The sequence below is a fragment of the Spermophilus citellus genome, assembly GCF_964194105.1.
Source record: "Spermophilus citellus genome assembly, chromosome: 1".
Lineage (NCBI taxonomy): Eukaryota > Metazoa > Chordata > Mammalia > Rodentia > Sciuridae > Spermophilus > Spermophilus citellus.
The window spans coordinates 177857261-177874972 of NC_138182.1; the positions used below are offsets into that span (position 1 = coordinate 177857261).

Below are 17712 nucleotides of genomic sequence, written 5' to 3' on the forward strand. Positions count from 1 at the left end.
TTGTTCTTTCGAAAAAATGTCTGTACCATTAGCAACTTCTTTAGACCACTAATTACAAGGGGCTTGTTCTAAATAGAAGTATGAAGACACGATTTAGTAATCATTTTAAATACAACTTTCATGTACCTACCAAAAGTGTGTGAAAGTTCCCGACTGTAATTTTTCCTTACCGATGCAAGCAGTGTGGTGCTGGGTGAAACCAGGTGGACATTTACAGGTAAAGCCCCCCAGGGTGTTGACACAGAGGAACTGGCAGTTGTGCTGTTTGGTCTGACATTCATCGAGGTCTGAAATTAAAGACAGTCCCATGGAAATCAGAGCAGTGATCTGGCTACGCATCCTTTCTCATGAAACCGCAGGAGGCATGCATGTTTCATTGGGAGTATTTTGTGAAATTTCTTTTTTTTTGCTGGGATCTTTGTGGGCTTCCATATGCATATGACAACAAGCACTTTCTCTCCCAGTATTTGAATGGCATCAATATCATGGGCTACTATGATAGGATGACAAAGGCAATCCGAACACAGTTTTCTTAAAATAAGTAACTAAAAGTAACTAACCAGATCACAATAGGTTCCATGAACTATTCTCAAAACTAACATTCAAAGGTTATAATTCTTGCATTTAATGCACTTTAGTATGTTCAGATTGTTCCTAGTAAAGGAGGGATCAAATAAAAATAAAGCTGAATTGCGAAATTGATGAAGGTCCTAACACAAGCATCCAACTGGATTCTCCAGATCAAATAAAACCACCATCAATACCAGAAAGCAAAAAGAAAAAACAGGTTCTGTAATTTTAGTCACAAATAATATTCATAACTTGGCATGGGGGATGCACATCTATAATCCCAGTGGCTCAGGAGGATGAGGCAAAAGGATCGTAGGTTCAAAGCCAGCCTCAGCAATTTAATGAGGCCCTAAGCAATCTAGCAAGATGATGTCTCTAAATAAAATAAGGGCTGTGGATGTGACTAAGTGGTTAAGCACTCCTGGGTTTAATCCCTAGTATACCCCCACCATGGTATTAATATTTGGACTTATATAAAAGAAAACTCAACATTTGGTATTGGTTAGTCTGAAAAATTAGGAAAATACATTTAAAATACATTCACTACATAATATAAGATGTAGACAAGACTGATTCATTATTTTATGGCTTAAAGTATTTCAGTTGCACTCATATTATAAACACTGCAAAATTGAATTCACCCATACTGGCTCTCCAAACATGTTCAAGATAATATTAGGTCTTGCTCTTAGTTTGTTTTTGGTATGTTTTGGAAATAAATCTCATTTTACTGAGGATAATCTATATTTAAAATTTTTCTTAGTCCTTTTATTCCACATGGGTGAAGTTTCCTATAAAATCAAATATGAGTATACTATTGAAACTATTTTAATAATTAAACTTAGCTTAAAAATAATTACTTTTAATACAACTTACTTTTAATATAATTTCCCATTAATTTTCACTTTTCTGCAACAGATGTGTAATAAAGATAGCTTAGAGAAATGAAATCTTAGGTAAGTAACAATAGAAAATCTTTTAGTGATTTGTTTCAACTCTTCCCCTGCCAACATTTCATTTTGCTTTGTTTTAATTTTTAAAAAATGTGTGTGGTTTGCTCTAAGGAGCCAACTCTTGGACTTTAAAACATTTTCTCTGCTTCCATTAATGGGCCTTTTGATAGAAGTTTCTATGACTAATAAAATAGCCACTGAGAAGGTGCATTGTTATGAAGATGATGATGCACATGGTATAATCCCTGATTACCTAATATCAGAATCTGAAAGTAGAGAGAGAGAAAAGGCTCATAATTTCTGGAGACTCTTTGCTCACCTTTGCACGTCTTCCCATCCTCTTGCAGGACGTAACCCCGTGGACAGGAGCACTGATAACTCCCTTCAGTGTTCTTGCAGATGAAGTTGCATGGTTTCGGGGACTGGGAACATTCATCAAGGTCTAAGTAAAAGTGATGTGAAGATTAAAGTCCTGGTTAAAAGAAACAACCAGCTTCTCTCCTCCCTCCATATTCTCATATTACTCTTTTTGCTTTTCCTCTGGCACTTAAAATGAAATACAGCCAGACAGGATATTGGGATATCACATAAGCTGATGAAATATGGAGAAAATATTTTTTTTTTCTTTAGTGAAAACTAAATCGATTATTTTGTAAAAATTCAATAAAGGGCAGTCCCCTCACCTCCAAATGTCAGAATGAGATAATAAAAAAATAAGAAAAAAACAATAAAACAGTCAAAGGATTCTCTACTGAGACTGCTTAGCAATAGAAATTTCAGATGATGCTTATTTTTATGCAGAGAATAGTAAAAAAGGCATTCTTTTTATATGGAAAACATGCAAACTCACAATAAAGGCATTTTTCTTTCATCAAAAGAATGACAAGTGGGTATTTGTAAATTAAAAGATAAAATATTGAAAGAATATTTCATAATTTTTAGGTTTCCCTGAGGTTGAATAGACATTTTTTGATGAATTGAGCATTTCTGCAGCCCACATGGTCAAACAAGTAGCTGAAATGGTGCTGTCAGGAACCACATTATTGAGAGGAGTGGCATCATTTTCATAAAATGTGTGTTCTGAAGCTCCTTGACAAAGATCCTATACTGACAGTAAGCAATTTGTAAGACACCGTAGTAGACAAGTCCCAGACACAGAGGTGCTCAGCCTCATTGTTATGGTTTGGATGTCCCCCAAAACCTCATGCGTGACACAATGCAAGAAGGTTAAGAGGAGAAACGACTGGGTTATAAGAGTCTTAACTGAATCAGTGATTTAATTCCTTGACAGGGATTAACTGAGTGGTAACTGAAGTGTTAGGGTGTGGGTGGGGGAGGTGGAAATTAGGGTATGGCTTTGGTGTATATATTTGTATCTGGTGAGTGGAGTCTCTCTCTCTGCTTTCTGAACACTGTGATGTGAGCTGCTTCCCCCCACTACACTCTCTAGCCATGATGTCCTGCCTCACCTAGAGCCTGGAGGAATAGAGCCCTCTGTTGACCTCTGAAACCATGAGCCCTCAAATAAACTTTTCCTCCTCTATAGTTGTTCTGGTCAGATCTTTTGTCACAGCGGTGAAAAAGCTGACTAAAACACTCACCTACACAAGATGTTCCACTGATGTCTGTGGTGTAGCCAACTTTGCAGAAGCATCGGAAGGAGCCCATGGTGTTGATGCACTGGCCGTTGGTGCAGAGGTTTGGCATTACCTTACATTCATCAATATCTGTGGACCAAGAAAACCAACAATAAACAGAGAGGGTCAGTATGTATGCAAAGTGAAAATTATTTGAAGTGAAGAGAAACTTAGGAACTGAAATGAGAAAACCGACAGCAAATACCCATAGTACTTCAGGAGAATCTTTTCATTATTCAAAGAGTAGAAACATGGAAGGAAAAGAAATGATGCAAAGAGATAAACAAAAGAGGATGTGTGCTGAAATTGCTTTCTAGGAATACCCATTTTGTGGAATACCCATTTTGTTATCTAAGTATCAATCTTCTTTTTTTTCTCCCTGTCATCTAGAGGGCTACCTCTCTGAAATCCAACTAATTTGGAAGTTGAGATGATTTCCCATAGTTTTGGCCTCAAATTCACATTTCTATTAGACTCTGAATAAATAATTTTTGGTAGTAGTCAGGCAAAGAATTGGGAATCTGTGTAATAATGGAGGAAAATGGCCATTTGCAGAACATTGGTTTCTTAACTGGGTGTACCAAAGAATGGAAACCACCAACCAATCAGGAGACTGTTATTTTGAGACTATGCTACAAATATAAGAAATTCCTATATACAAATAAATATTTACTTAAGTAAGGCAAGTGTAGTTTGGAGGTTAGAAGAATGCACTTTGGGGTCAGACAGATTTGTTCCATTCCTGGAATTATAGTCCCTTAAAATGAGCAGGATCTTGGAAACATTATTTATTGTTATATTAGATTTGTGTTTCAGTTTCTAATTCATTGATATTGGAATAATAAATTCTACCTTCTAGAGGTTTGATATGAAGAAAAATATTTTAAAATTTCTCCAACTTAGACAAGAACATCCTTTCTATTTGTGTATATAATACACACATATGTAAACAGAAACATACAAATATTTAAGCTACTATCATTACATCAATTTTCACTCTTCTTTCAAATTAATCCAAATTAATGGAATTCACTATATTGATAAGATAAATGATGTTTTTCAACTCCTCACCTCTTCCATCTGTGGTATATCCTGGGCCATGAGGACAAATCTTTTTGTACTGGGCAGTTCCAGGAAGTGGGCAAAGCTCACACTGGTGCCCCCAACCTCGCCCGCCATCACAGCAGCATTCTGACTTTGTGACAAGATTGCGACTGCTGGATGCCATCTGACACATTGTCTGTAATACCTCTGCAAAGCAGAGTCCCTGTCGATTGTCTGAAACAGCAAAGTAGTAAGAGTTAAGGCTAGAGAACTTACACTTCATTATATTGGGTTTCAAATTAAATAGGACAATCAATGCTTTCCCTCAGCAATATTTGTTTTAAAGATAAGTGTTCTTTTATATGAATAATCCACATTGCATAAGACAGCTTAACTGTAAAGTTTTGGTGATGGTTAAGTTCACAGGGTTTTCTTCACTACAGACAACTCATTAAATTTGACAAAAAGTGATACTATACAAACAGATGTATCTTTTTCCTTCAATCCATGAGCAACTAAAGGATAATGAACCACCATTCCCATAGAATCCAAATGAAAGGAAAATTAAAATTTTCTCTCTCAATAAGCAAAGGAACAACATGATTTATTTTTGAAAAGCAACTTCTAGACTATGTTATGAGCTTGGTACATATTCAGTCAAATCTCTTGTCATTCTCTTCTAAAATATTATTAAAAAATCTGGACTGAGCAATTTTTGTTTTTTAGTGTAAATAAAGGAATCTCTCTGAGGGAAATCTATAATATGGTTTTATAAACCACCATAGTGAAACTGTTTGTAATATGAGCAGAAAATTACACTTTCCTTGTAGGTTATCTTTTCAATTTCCTAAAAGATTGATTATTAATAAAGGTTTAGACTGGAGACAGCAATAAACAAAACTTTTTTCCTGACTAAAAAATGTCCTGGGATTTGAAGCAGCTGACCTCATTCTGAGAAGGACTGCACATAGTCGAAACATGGTCCTTTTATGCCACATCAAATGATGATATTCTTTGTTTGCTTTAAATCTTAATATACCATACTTTTCCAGTTTCCATAATTAGCTGCAATGGTTATAATGTATGCACATTTTTTTGCATTAAAGATACAACACAATGTCACAGGAGAATATTTTGTAAAACATTGTATTTTGCACTAAGATACAACACAATGTCACAGGAGAATATTTTGTAAAACATTTTATGTACCATTAATATAAAAACCAACCTTCATTTTTTAAATGTGGCATTTACTTTGCATTAATATCAGCAGAGCTTACCTCACATTGCAAATATTTTCTTTTGGAGTTAAATCATCCTCTGATGTAAGTTTTACTAAGGTCACATTTTCCATAGAACTTAATCTTAATTTTGTAAAGTCTATTTAAGATTGTTATTTATATTACACATAGATGTGCACCACAAGACACACGTGTACAAATAGGTCATTTTAATAGATGTGTACTTTGAGGAAGAAGTATGTGGATTACTCAGATTGGAACATTGGTTTAGCAGGCAAGAATATATATATGTGGCACTCTTCTGTGATGACATCATAAAACAGATGTCTTATTTACCAAGTAAAACATAATTCATGTATCAACTTACCAAGACATTCAGTGCCTGAGGAACTTGACTGGAATCCTTCATTACACTCACACCTGTAGCTTCCAATTATGTTAACACAACGCCCGTTTTCACAGATTCCTGGTTTGGTCCTGCATTCATTTTCATCTTTAGAAAAACAAATAATATGAAAAATGAGTGGCTTGTAAAATCATAAATTACCCATTGTCTTCCGGTGAGTTATATCTTTTTTTTTTTTATAGAACTTCTTTTATCAAAATACCAAGATGGGATTAAGCACAGTAATTAATCTTTACCTCATTCTTGCAGGTGGTTCTTTCTTAAGGGAACATTTTCTTCCCACTCACCTCCCTCTGGGGAAGATGGATGGGCTTCTATTCAGAATGGAAAAGCTGGCTTTTGGAAGGGATGGACTTGCCCCAAGACACCAGACCCAAAGGGGAAGAACTTTGGGTAAGAAGCTGTGAGTTTATGTGACAGGAGATAAAGGCTGAGGGCTGCAGGGTGGGAGGAGGGAAAGGCCTCCCAGGCCAGGCAGGAAGGCTCTAGGGAATACCACAGAAGCTGTCTTCTGTGAGGGCAGTTAGTGAGAGAGGCAATAGGGGAGTACTGCCCTTTGATAAAGAAATCAATCTATTAGAACAAAATTATTTTATCAAAGTTTCCCATGTAAGTACTTATTGTATTTATTCCATATTTCTTAAATATTATTTAGTTATTTTTTGTCAAAGCTATGGCGTTAGGAGTGTAAGGGAGCTCATGGTAATCTTATCTTTTGGATAAATTACCGAATTTTAATTTTCAGTCTTTTTCCCCCAGGTGTTTCTCTTTATCAGCGCTTGCCTTGAATATCTTGCTCTATTGCTTTCTTTTCAACCTGTCTCACATTTGATTAAGGTACATTTCTTGTAAAAAGCACCTTGCTAAATTATACCCCATTTGATTCAAATGTATGAATTGTCAAGATCATTGTACTGTCATGTGTAGCTAATAAAAAAAGCACCTTGCTGCATTTTAAACAATTTTTAAATTACATTTATCTTTAAACCAGCAATTTAGCCAACATCTATCATGACTGTCATGTCTCAATTCTCACCTGCCGTTTCATTTTTTTACATGTACTGTGCTATTTCCTCCTTTTCTCAGCTATTAGATTAGTCTAGTTTTCTATTCCTTCCTCTTGCTCCCAACTCATATTTAGAAATTAGAGTGTACTGTTTATTCTTCTAGTGGTAACAAACAATTTCAATGTATGCTTCAAAATTACCCATTATGTTCTAGCAGTTTGAATTAAATCTTTGTTGCTCAATTTGTAGGTGTCCTATATATGGGGCATTGGAACATAATGGATTTTAGTGCATATATTTTCTACCAGTGTCAAGAGTTTAAATGCATATATTTTTTGTTCCAAAAGCTTCTGTAACAAGCACCTTTGTGAGTATTTACTTCTCTTTGCTCTCTGCCAGTGCCAACAACCATGTTAATATGATCTAGAAACTTTTTGTCTTGTTACATTTGTAATGTTCTATCCATCAGCATCTACTTAAATAACGAAATTTACTGGCTTATTGGCTCTCCACTGCATCACATATACAATCACTTTCTCTTGGATTAATTTTAAAAAATTATATTAGAGTATACAGTTCAGGAATTATTTCAGAGAGGGTATGTGAGTGGTAAATACATTCTAAAACAGATTTCTGACAAGGTCTTATTTTGATTGTTTCCATACTTCATTTTAGAATTTTAGTTAAAAATTATTTTCTTTTACTCAGCATTACTGTTCACTTATAGGGAATCTAGCTTTTCTTTCTCTTAGTGTTTTAAAATTCACCATGTTGTGTCTTGAGGTAAATATCATTTCCCTTTTAGGAAAAATAATATTACAACCATTTAAAAATATATAAAGTACTGAGCTAATCTCTGAATTTTAAAAATTGCCTATTTATTATTTCTAGAATCTGAGGGTGCAAGGTCTGCCACCTTGATCTAATCTTTTCCCTAATGTCATCCCACCTTTGTTCTAATTAACATTTTAGTTGTCTGAATTGTGTTTTTCAAAAAGAGCTCTTGCTAAATATACTGCCTGAGCTCAGATGTATAATAGAGCATTTGTACTTGAAAGATAACTTAATATGTCCCAAATTCTTAGATTACTTTTGCTTTACTGCCACTCATTTTGAGAATTACCAAAGAGCAGGGGTTGCTGTTGTTGGCATTTGTAACTTTAGAAGGTATACTTTGGTTTGATGTGCCATTTATAAAATTTTCATTTCCAGCATCCACTTTCTATCCTTTGCCAATTTCTGGACCATATCAGCATGGCTAGTAATTGACATTTTCATTTTCCATCACTCCTGTCCATGCTCACCTGCCTAACCCAGTGCAGCACAACAGGCTTGAGGAAAACAGTCCCAGACATGCCTCATTTTCACATTCAAGTTGCCAATGGCTATTCGGTTCTTCCTCAATGATCATTCTGTTTCTCAGAATGTTCATGCTCCCATTTTCTAAAATGATTCCCTTGACACTGAAATGCATACGATCTCACTTCACTGTGAGCTGCCAGGATGTGGCCTTTTGTCCTTTGCCCACAATGAAGTGTCTTTGGTTTTCCTAAGGCCAGCCCTGCACTGGCAGTCTGGGGTTGCATTCCAACATTTCAAGGATTGAACCCCTCAGCATGCATTCTCTAGAAACTATATTCTAACAAACACTCTCTCAATCACATTTTACCCCTCTAGTTTGCTGCCACATTTCTTTATTTTCCTTTAGGATAAAACCTCCTGAAAAAAAAAAAAGAATCTACGGTAGTCCTGTCTACTTCCTCATCTGATACTTTCTTTCTTTCTTTTCTTTTTTTTATATACCTTTATTTATTTTATGTGGTGCTGAGGATTGAACCCAAGGCCTCACACGTGCTAGGCAAGCGCTCTACCGCTGAGCCACAACCCCAGCTCCAACATCTGATGCTTTCTTAACTCACATGCTCTATCTGTCCATTGAAGCTTCCCAAACAGCTCATCAAAGCTTCTTATTCTTCCTCTCAATAGTGTTATATTAAGGTTATTACTCCCTGACACTTGCATCATGTGTTTTTTTTTTTAGTTTTTGAGACACCATACCAACCTGGAGAACTTCCTGTCTTGCTGGCTGGTGTTCTCATCAATCCCATGTGTGTGTGTGTGTGTGTGTGTGTGTGTGTGTGTGTGTGTGTTTTAAGCACGATGTATAGGCCAGCAACTTATATCTCTGCCCTCTGCTCACTTGACAGTATATAGAACTTTTATTCTTTTGTGTTCTTACAAATTCTGGTCCTCTGGCTTTTCCAGGGTAGCATCATCCAGTCAGTTATTCAAGTAAAAATCCCAGGACTCATTTTTTTATGCCGCTTTTCCTTTGTCTACTATATCCAACCAATCCATCAGCAGAACCATCTGTTGCTGAACTCCAGTCCACTTCACTCCCTTTCTAGACTCTTTATGGTACCATCTTTATCCTTTCATCTGGATAATTTTTAAAACCACCTAAATGAAATCATCCCTCCTTAAAATGCATTACCTAAGGCAGCCAGAAATCTCTAAAAATGCAAATTAGTCAATAACAACAAGTAACAATTGAAATTTTACCATCTACCAAGCACTGAACTAAGGGTTCTATAATTATTTAATCAAGCCAACAACCCTATGAGGTAAGTGCTCTCATTATTCCTATTTATTTTTACAGGAGGAATTTGAGGTACAAAGGTAAGCCAAGTTGCCCAAGGTCACAGACCTGGTGGAAAAGAAACCAGATTTTCATATTCACCCTTCATCCCTGGGGCCCACAAACCACTCTTCCACAGTGTGCTCTGCATCAAGCCAAGCTCTTCATAGTGGCCACAGTGCTCTCGCCGCTCTCCTACACAAACTCAGCTCTGCTTGCCTCACTTCTGCCACACGTGCTTTGCTCTTGGCATTTCTTGTTTCATTTCTTGGCTGCAGCTTCATCAGAGAAGTTGTCTTCCAAATGACAGGAGTCAGTCATGGAATATTATTTTCTTAAAAAGACTTGCCACTCTATGAAATGATCATGTTGATGTCCTTATTTATTCCATGCCTGTCTCTTCTAGATCAGGACATAAACTCCTGGAGAGTAGGGGAACTGTCCTCTAGTTCATTACTGTATCCCCAGCACCCCAAACATCATAAGTGTTCAACAGATACAACTGAAGCAATGAACAACTGCTCTTTACCAGCTTTTCATGAGTCAGTGTGCCTTTTATGATGTACAAGAAACTCTTCCCCAAATTCTCAAACATTTTTGAATATTTTTCCTGTTTTGTTTATTTTCTTTTTTAAAAGGATTTCTATGATGCATGCATTAGGGATTTATTTGTCTTCCCCTTGTTTGGTCTTTCTATTGATCCCTTGCAAATCCACATTCCTGATTGTGTTTTCAGTCTTCATGAGTTTTATGACTTCTGATGTGACTTTAATTTCTGTGGAGTTTTATTTCTTCCCAGGGCTTTACTAGATCCTCAATTCTTAATATTGTCTTGTCTTCTCTTTCCCAATCTTTTTTTTTTATCTATTTACATTTTTACTTAATAATATCTCTTACAAAGAGTATTAGAGTGACTTTTCTAACTCTTCGTTTCCTGAGGTTCTTGAGTCTGTTTATTTTCCTTTCTTCTCTTTTTCTCCAATATGTAAACATTAGCTGCAGAGTTGTACAATTAATTCATCTTTGGACCATTTTCTCCAGTTCAGTTACTTGCTGAAAACAACAGCAGAGCAGGTCACAACCAGTACAATTCCACAGTGTCAATTTGCAGTTTTTGTAGGAACATTTCCTTGCCAATCTGTCATGCTTTCTGTCCTGGCATTACACTCAGGATTTCAGATAATTAAGGAGATAAAGATCTGTACTCACAGGCACACTTAAGTCTTGGAGTCTGATGCTTTTCCTCTTCTTCTTCTTGCCTTACTTCTGATGCTTTTCCTCTTCTTCTTCCTGCCTTACCTCTAGAAGCCTCCACGTCTAGATGAGTTTGTGGATAATTAAACATCATGCTACCAGCTTCTCCTTCATTTCCACCTCTCTTGATACTTTGGTGGGTAGACACTTTCACTGCTCTCCCCCACTTTTGTCCCTAACCTTCTAATCAAAGATTGCTGGATGAACTTTAAAAATTAGGGCAATCCACCAACATCTAAAGAAGATTATGCTACCAAACATCTTCCATGTTTTTGTTTGAAATTTTACATCGTTAGAAGGCGTTCTTGGAAGCTGCAGTGGTGACCATTTCTCTTTTGATCAAGACAGTCCTGTATTCTCCCTCACCTGTCATGATTCTAAAATCTTCCAGGTTTGAAAATGAGATAGAAGAAACTCCTCTATTCTATCAACTTAAAAATAAAACCTTCCGTCCCCTAGATTACATTTCAAAATGTTAATGAATTCAAAAGTTATTCTGCTGTCATTTTCATTAAAATTTAATAATATTGGTACATTTTTATTAGAGATCTTTATTCATTTATTTAAGAAATAATTACTGGGCTATATTATATTGCATAGTCAAGTTTCCACCTCTGATTAAGTTTACAGTTTTCTTTACAAAAGGTTTTAGAGTTCCTGTGTAACTTCCGTAGCTTGCAATATTTTATTATTGCAGTTGACCTTTTTGAGTAATTTTGTTGGATTTCAATTTCATGTACTTAACATTTTTGAAAATTATTTGTAGGGGCTCTATCTTTCATCCTGAGTTTTGTAAACACTTTACAATATTTTGGCTATTTTTATGGAATTTCTAGTCATGAAAACATTGTCTGCATAAAATGAAAAGTTTCCTCGTGGTCAAAAATAAACTTTGCAAACATTTCAGCTATCAGTGTAGTATAATGAAGAGCTTGAGGATCAGAAAAGTTCCAGAACCTACATCTTGTCATTTAACAAGAAAAGATACACATGTAAAATGTGGCCCTGGATCTTTTCTTTGTAAAATAAAGTTCACATGATCATGGACTATTAGGGGCAGAGCAAAAACCCCTCTACTCCACTCCTTCCACCAATCCTGCTCACTGAGTACAGTGAGGAAACTGAGGAAGGACTGAGAATTAAATCACTCTGAAGGCATACAGCTTACTTAGGGCAGTTCCAGGACCTGACACCTGGAACTGGTGTCACACGAAGCTCATGTGTTTGGTCCCCAAAGCAGCAATGTTCATAGGCGGGGCTCTGATTACATTAATTGGTTAATCCACTGATTGGTTCATAACTGAATGGATGACTAGGAAGTGGTGTAAGCTGTAGGAGGTGGGGGCACAATGAACGAAGTAGGTCTCGTCCCCAGCCCCTTCTCTCTCTGCTTCTTGGCCTCCATGAGGTGAGCAGCTGTGCTCCACCACGCCTCCCAGTCATGATGCTCTGCCTCACCACAGGCCCACAGCAATGGAGCCAGCAGACCATGGGCTGAACCTCTGAAGCTTGGGCCAAAATAAATCTTTCCTCTGGTAAGTTGTTTTTCTCAGGTATTTTTTTTACAGTGATAGGAGACTAACACAGAAATGAGGTCCATTAGGTGCATGACCCAAAGGGGAATGTAGAGCCCTAGCCCCTTCCTCTCACCCTTTTGCTTCCTGGCTGATGAGGTGAGCAGTTTTGCTCTGCCATGTGTTCCTGCCATGATGGTGCTGCCTCACCAGAGAACCAAAACCCAGGGCCATTGGCCATGGCCTGGAACCTCCAAAACTACGAACCCAAATAAACCTTTCTATGTTAATTATCTCAGGTATTTCACTATAGTGACAAATCCACTCATAATCTGATGGATTATTTCAAACATTTAAAAAAATTAATTTTATATTGCACATGTCATTCAGGAATTAACCCTTTTCTAAATCTAGAGCTTCAGAGTTTCAGGACACAGAAGATCATGAAAAACCAAAGGGCATATGTTCTCAGGCCGCATACTCACCACTGCATGATCCAAAACCTCTTACATTGGTGTGGACCTTGATACAGTCGAAAGCTTACTGTGGCACACTGAGCTTTCACACAGCTGGAAAAACAGCTGGCTTGTAGTGAGGAAGATTTGGGAACAGCGACACCCAAGTGGCTTGGAGCAGGCACATTACATACACAGAATCATCCTTCAAAGCTTACCTACACAGCCTTCTCCATCAGGCCTGCGGGCCATTCCAGGGGGGCAGATGCACATGAAGGTGCCAATCAGATTCTTGCACATCATGCCTCTGGATTCACAGTCGTGTAGCCCTTCAGCACACTCATCCAGATCTATATAGCATTTTTTAATAGGAAAAAGCAAAAATAGGAAATGGTCTGAAGCAGGCTATACTTCAGTAATTTTAAGTCACATTTTTTGGTCTTTGGCTCTAAACATGTTATTTTATGGTATGAGACAGAAAGGTGGATCGTGGTCTCTTCAAGTGTTGGCTATACTCCGGATTCACAACCATTCCAGCACTAATCCTAACAATAATTCCAGGGAAGAGCAATATTTGCTTAAGAACCCAAGACTGTAACATGGTGGCTCCTTAACCCCTCTTACCTTCTTCAGCTTAATTGCACAAACCATCAGATGTCTCGTTATGTAGGTATGAAAATGTACCAGCAAAATGCTGTCATATTTATTTCTGTAAAGCTCTAGAAGAAGCCCGCTGAGAACTATAAAATTACTAAATTGTATTCCAGCAAGGCAAATAAAGTTCTAATGACACCCCTGTCTGTGGCCTTACCTTTGCACATCTTCTGGTCCTCCCTGAGGGCATAGCCAACTGGGCACGTGCATTCATAGGATCCAAAGGTGTTCATGCAGCGGAAAGCACACAGCAACGGATTCTGGGCACATTCGTTGATATCTGATCAAAGAGATGGAGAGGCATGTGCTTAGCCTAGAGCGCTAATTATTTGTTTAAAGAAATTCAAATGTATTTACTCGAAGGCCATATAAAAAGCAATAAGATAATAAAACTTCCACTTCTGGTATGTAGATATCGGTACTGGGTAAACTCTTCCTCAATAAATAACAGCTATAAACTCTGGGGAAAAAAATATAAAAGCAACTTGAAGTTTTTAGTGGTGAGTTTGAAACTCAGCGCAAACAACCAGCAGGGAGTAATTTCCACTTTTTTTTCCCCCTGAAATTACCCTGCAGATGGCCATAGTCCTGGCAGTGGCTGCACCTGGTAGCTCAATGTCCAACAGAAACTTCCTGAGATCTTGTCCACATGAATCAGGAGAGGGAATGTGGGGACAACTAATGCTGCTAAAGAGTGAGGGAAGCACTGGAGAGAAACAATACTGTTTTCCACATGCTCAGCCTAAGTTGCTGAACCATGAATTGTGGGGCAAAACCAAGGAAGCTGGCCAGGAAGGCTTAAAGAGCAGAAACAAAACCTGAGCCTTTACCCTCCACAGGCCTGCCAGACAATAGCTGTCTTCAGTGTCCACCCACATTAACTGCCGAGGACAAAAGCATCAACATCCTTCAGAGCAACAGAACTGATTTCAGACTATATCATTCACAATATCTGGAGTATAAATTCAAATTTAACAATATGCTGAAGAGCCAGGGAAATATGATCCAATTTCAAGCGAAAAGAAAATCAGCAGATGCCAACCCCAGATGATCTAGAATTATCAAGTAAGGTTTTTAGAGCAACTACTGTCTGCTCACCAAGGTAAAGGAAAATATACTTGAGGTGAATATGAACTTCAGCAGAGTATCCTAACAACATAAAGACTAAAACATTAAAATACATTTTATATATCAAGATGAAATCATGCTCAGACAAGAACCACTTGCCTTCACAATTCATCATGGGCCCTGGCTCAAAGCCTTCATTGCAATTGCATTCGAAACTCCCAATAACATTGGTACATGTACCATTTCCACATGGGTTGCCGATTGAACACTCATCAGTATCTGAAAGAGAAGAGTAAGAAAGTGCCACAAGGCTTGGAGAACTTTTAGTTCAAAGAAGCATGTCCATGAAGATCCCCACTGGCCCTCACACATTCCTGGGATCTTTGAAGTGCACAATGACCCTTGCACCCCCTGGCTTTAGCTGGCTGCTCTTTATGCCAATACTTTATGAAGTATTGGTATGCAAGGTCTGACCCCCAGACTGCAAAGCTTTTTCTAAATATCATAAATCCAAAAGAGAGATATGGTCCTCAGCTTTAAGAGAAGATATGATAAGACAAAGTAAAGTGGATCTCATTCCTAGTTATGAGTTTTGGCCATTCTAAGTGGCTAGAGAAATTATATACTTGACTGAAGACAAGAGGTTAGGCAACTCTCTCCATCATCACATAAACCAAATCAGTCTGGGAAAAGTAAGGTGGGTAAAGAAAGAACTGTTACTGGTTACTTATCCTGACTTTGTAAATCCCACTACCACCCAGGGTACCTGAGACACTCTTTGCTGAATCTGAGCAACAAAACAGAACTTTCAAATTATGTGGAGCCAACTCACCCACACAGCGCACTCCAGTGTAGTCAAGGTTGTAGCCCATTGGACATTCACAGCGAAAAGATCCGTCAGTGTTGATACACTGACCATTTGAACAAATGCCTGGGCTCTCAAGACATTCATTGACATCTGAAACACACAACTGCTCATGAACTTCCTCATATAAAAAAACATGCCAATACTGTTTATATCTGTCCAACATAGATTAAAATTAATAAAATGATATTTCTTTCATCAGAGAAACACATATTTCATGTATCATGACAAGCTCATATACAATGCAAATGATACAAAAATATTATAAATGTACATTAGATAAATATACTATGTGTTACATAGTAAAATTAGCATGGCTTATATAGTAAATGAAAAAATATATTGTATAAAATGTGAATATAGGAATAAAATATATAAGAAAGCACACCTTCACGTGTGTCATGAAGACTGGGGACAGTTCCATGGCCATATGGACACAAATCCTGGAATGCAACTGCAGAGAAATACATAAATTCCCCATCATTCAAGAGCCTCAACCATCAGAGAACTTAAGAACCAATTAACAATATACATGAAATTGTACTTATTTTTCTTATACCCAGGTGTCCTTAACAAGAGTCTTCTATTTTCACGATTTATATCAAAAGCAACACTGAGTATATTTATAGAAGGCCACTTGAGCTTGGCCTTCCAGGGTGCCACCCACCTAGGTCTCCTTGTTCTTTCTGTTTTTGGTTCATTTAACAATGAGCCACCAAAAATACCTCCCTGCCCTTTACACACAGAAGCCACCTCTAACCTGGAGACCAGGCCTGTTTGATCCTGCAGGGAATTATTCTACAATTCACTGATGCTCACAAGACCTAGGAGGCTGCTGGTTTCTTCAAGCGAAGAGCTATTGTGCGATTCAACTCTCAGAATCTACATAATATTCTGAGAACTACAGCTTGTGATACTATGCCCACATGAGACTTTTTGTGTGTGAGGTGCTGGGGATCTAACCCAGGGGCTTGTGCGTGCAACCCCCAAACTCCCCACACCAAACTTCTGTAACCATCTGGAATATAATTTCCATTTTCTTCTTGCAGCTCCTTCCATGAATCTCTCAAATTCATTCTTCTGAAAGCAAGTAATACCAGCTATTGGGAGGAAAAATGAAATACATGGGCAGGTCTCCCTGTGCTTACACATGTTGTACACAAATGTTGAAAGAAGTTTCCCAGACGAGGATGCTCACTGAACCATCAAAATCTATCCATGAGGGGACCATGTCACCCTCAAAAAATTCACAAATTACATGTCACACCGACTCAACAGACATTGAAACTCTGGTGCAAATGTGTTTATGCCGTCACTCTTACCCTCATCATCCTTGGGACACAGTTCACAGGGGTCGCCCCAGCCCTCTCCTGGCATCTTACTGCAGCAGCATTTTGCTTTGGTGGTGTTGAAAGCTTTGGGTACTGAACACTTCCCATTCTCAAAATTCGTGAAGCAGAAACTCTGGCGAGTATCTTAATCAAGAAATCAAACATAACAGAGCTTCTTACTGGTCATTTAAACAGATGGATCAATTTGTATATAACTCTCTGCTTTTTTATCTTGGGTACCAAGGATTGAACTCAGGGGCACTTAACCACTGAACCACCCCCCCAGCTCTGTTTTGTATTTTATTTAGAGATAGGGTCTCACTGAGCTGCTTAGTGCCTCACTTTTGGTGAGGCTGACTTTGAACTCGTGATCTTCCTGCCTCGGCCTTCGGAGCCTCTGGGATTACAGGCGTGCGCCATCGCGCTCAGCTATATCTATCTATCTATCTATCTATCTATCTATCTATCTATCTATCTATCTATCTTTCTGACAGAACATTTCTCACAGGCAGAACATGTAGGGCCTGAAAAATTGTCTGTTACACATAGTTTTGGGACTTACATTTTAAAATTACATATATATATTTTATGTATATATATATATATATTTATATATTACCATAAACATGTATTTTGTTAGGAGAAAACACTAGCATGATGGTTTGCCATCTAGCTCTGAGTTTCTAAGGGTGAATTATGACTGAACAGTCATTCCAAAACTTACCAAAGCATCTCCGTCCATTATCAGACAGTACGAAGCCAGGGGGGCAGATGCACTGGAAGCTCCCTGGGGTATTGGTGCAGGAACCAAAAAGACAGATGTTGGGATCTTCATCACACTCATTTATATCTGCAGAGCAGAGGGAGAATTTGTTAGTTTATTCAAATCCATACACTGTTTAATATCTGAAAATACATTATTTGTCCATACCACAATAGTACACTACTAGCCAATGGAGGTTAAGTATGAAATAAGAGATTACATTATCTATATGCTTAAATTATGCTTTTAAAATAAACCATTTAATGCTTCGAAAGTCAAACATTACATCCAATTTCAACCAACTATATGTGA

General features: G+C 37.7%; 1 protein-coding gene across 1 annotated transcript in view; it reads right to left on the reverse strand.

The window, feature by feature from the left end:
* FBN2 (fibrillin 2) overlaps nt 1-17712 on the reverse strand; it is a 214492-nt gene that overhangs the window by 12147 nt on the left and 184633 nt on the right. The window contains exons 49-60 of the mRNA XM_081281769.1: nt 17362-17487; nt 16629-16781; nt 15695-15760; nt 15274-15399; nt 14601-14720; nt 13531-13653; nt 12938-13069; nt 5813-5938; nt 4232-4438; nt 3125-3250; nt 1843-1965; nt 171-287 (exon numbers count right to left, since the gene is read on the reverse strand). Of these exons, the coding sequence (XP_081137895.1) occupies nt 171-287; nt 1843-1965; nt 3125-3250; nt 4232-4438; nt 5813-5938; nt 12938-13069; nt 13531-13653; nt 14601-14720; nt 15274-15399; nt 15695-15760; nt 16629-16781; nt 17362-17487 (1545 nt within the window). The remainder of the gene's footprint in view (nt 1-170; nt 288-1842; nt 1966-3124; nt 3251-4231; nt 4439-5812; nt 5939-12937; nt 13070-13530; nt 13654-14600; nt 14721-15273; nt 15400-15694; nt 15761-16628; nt 16782-17361; nt 17488-17712) is intronic.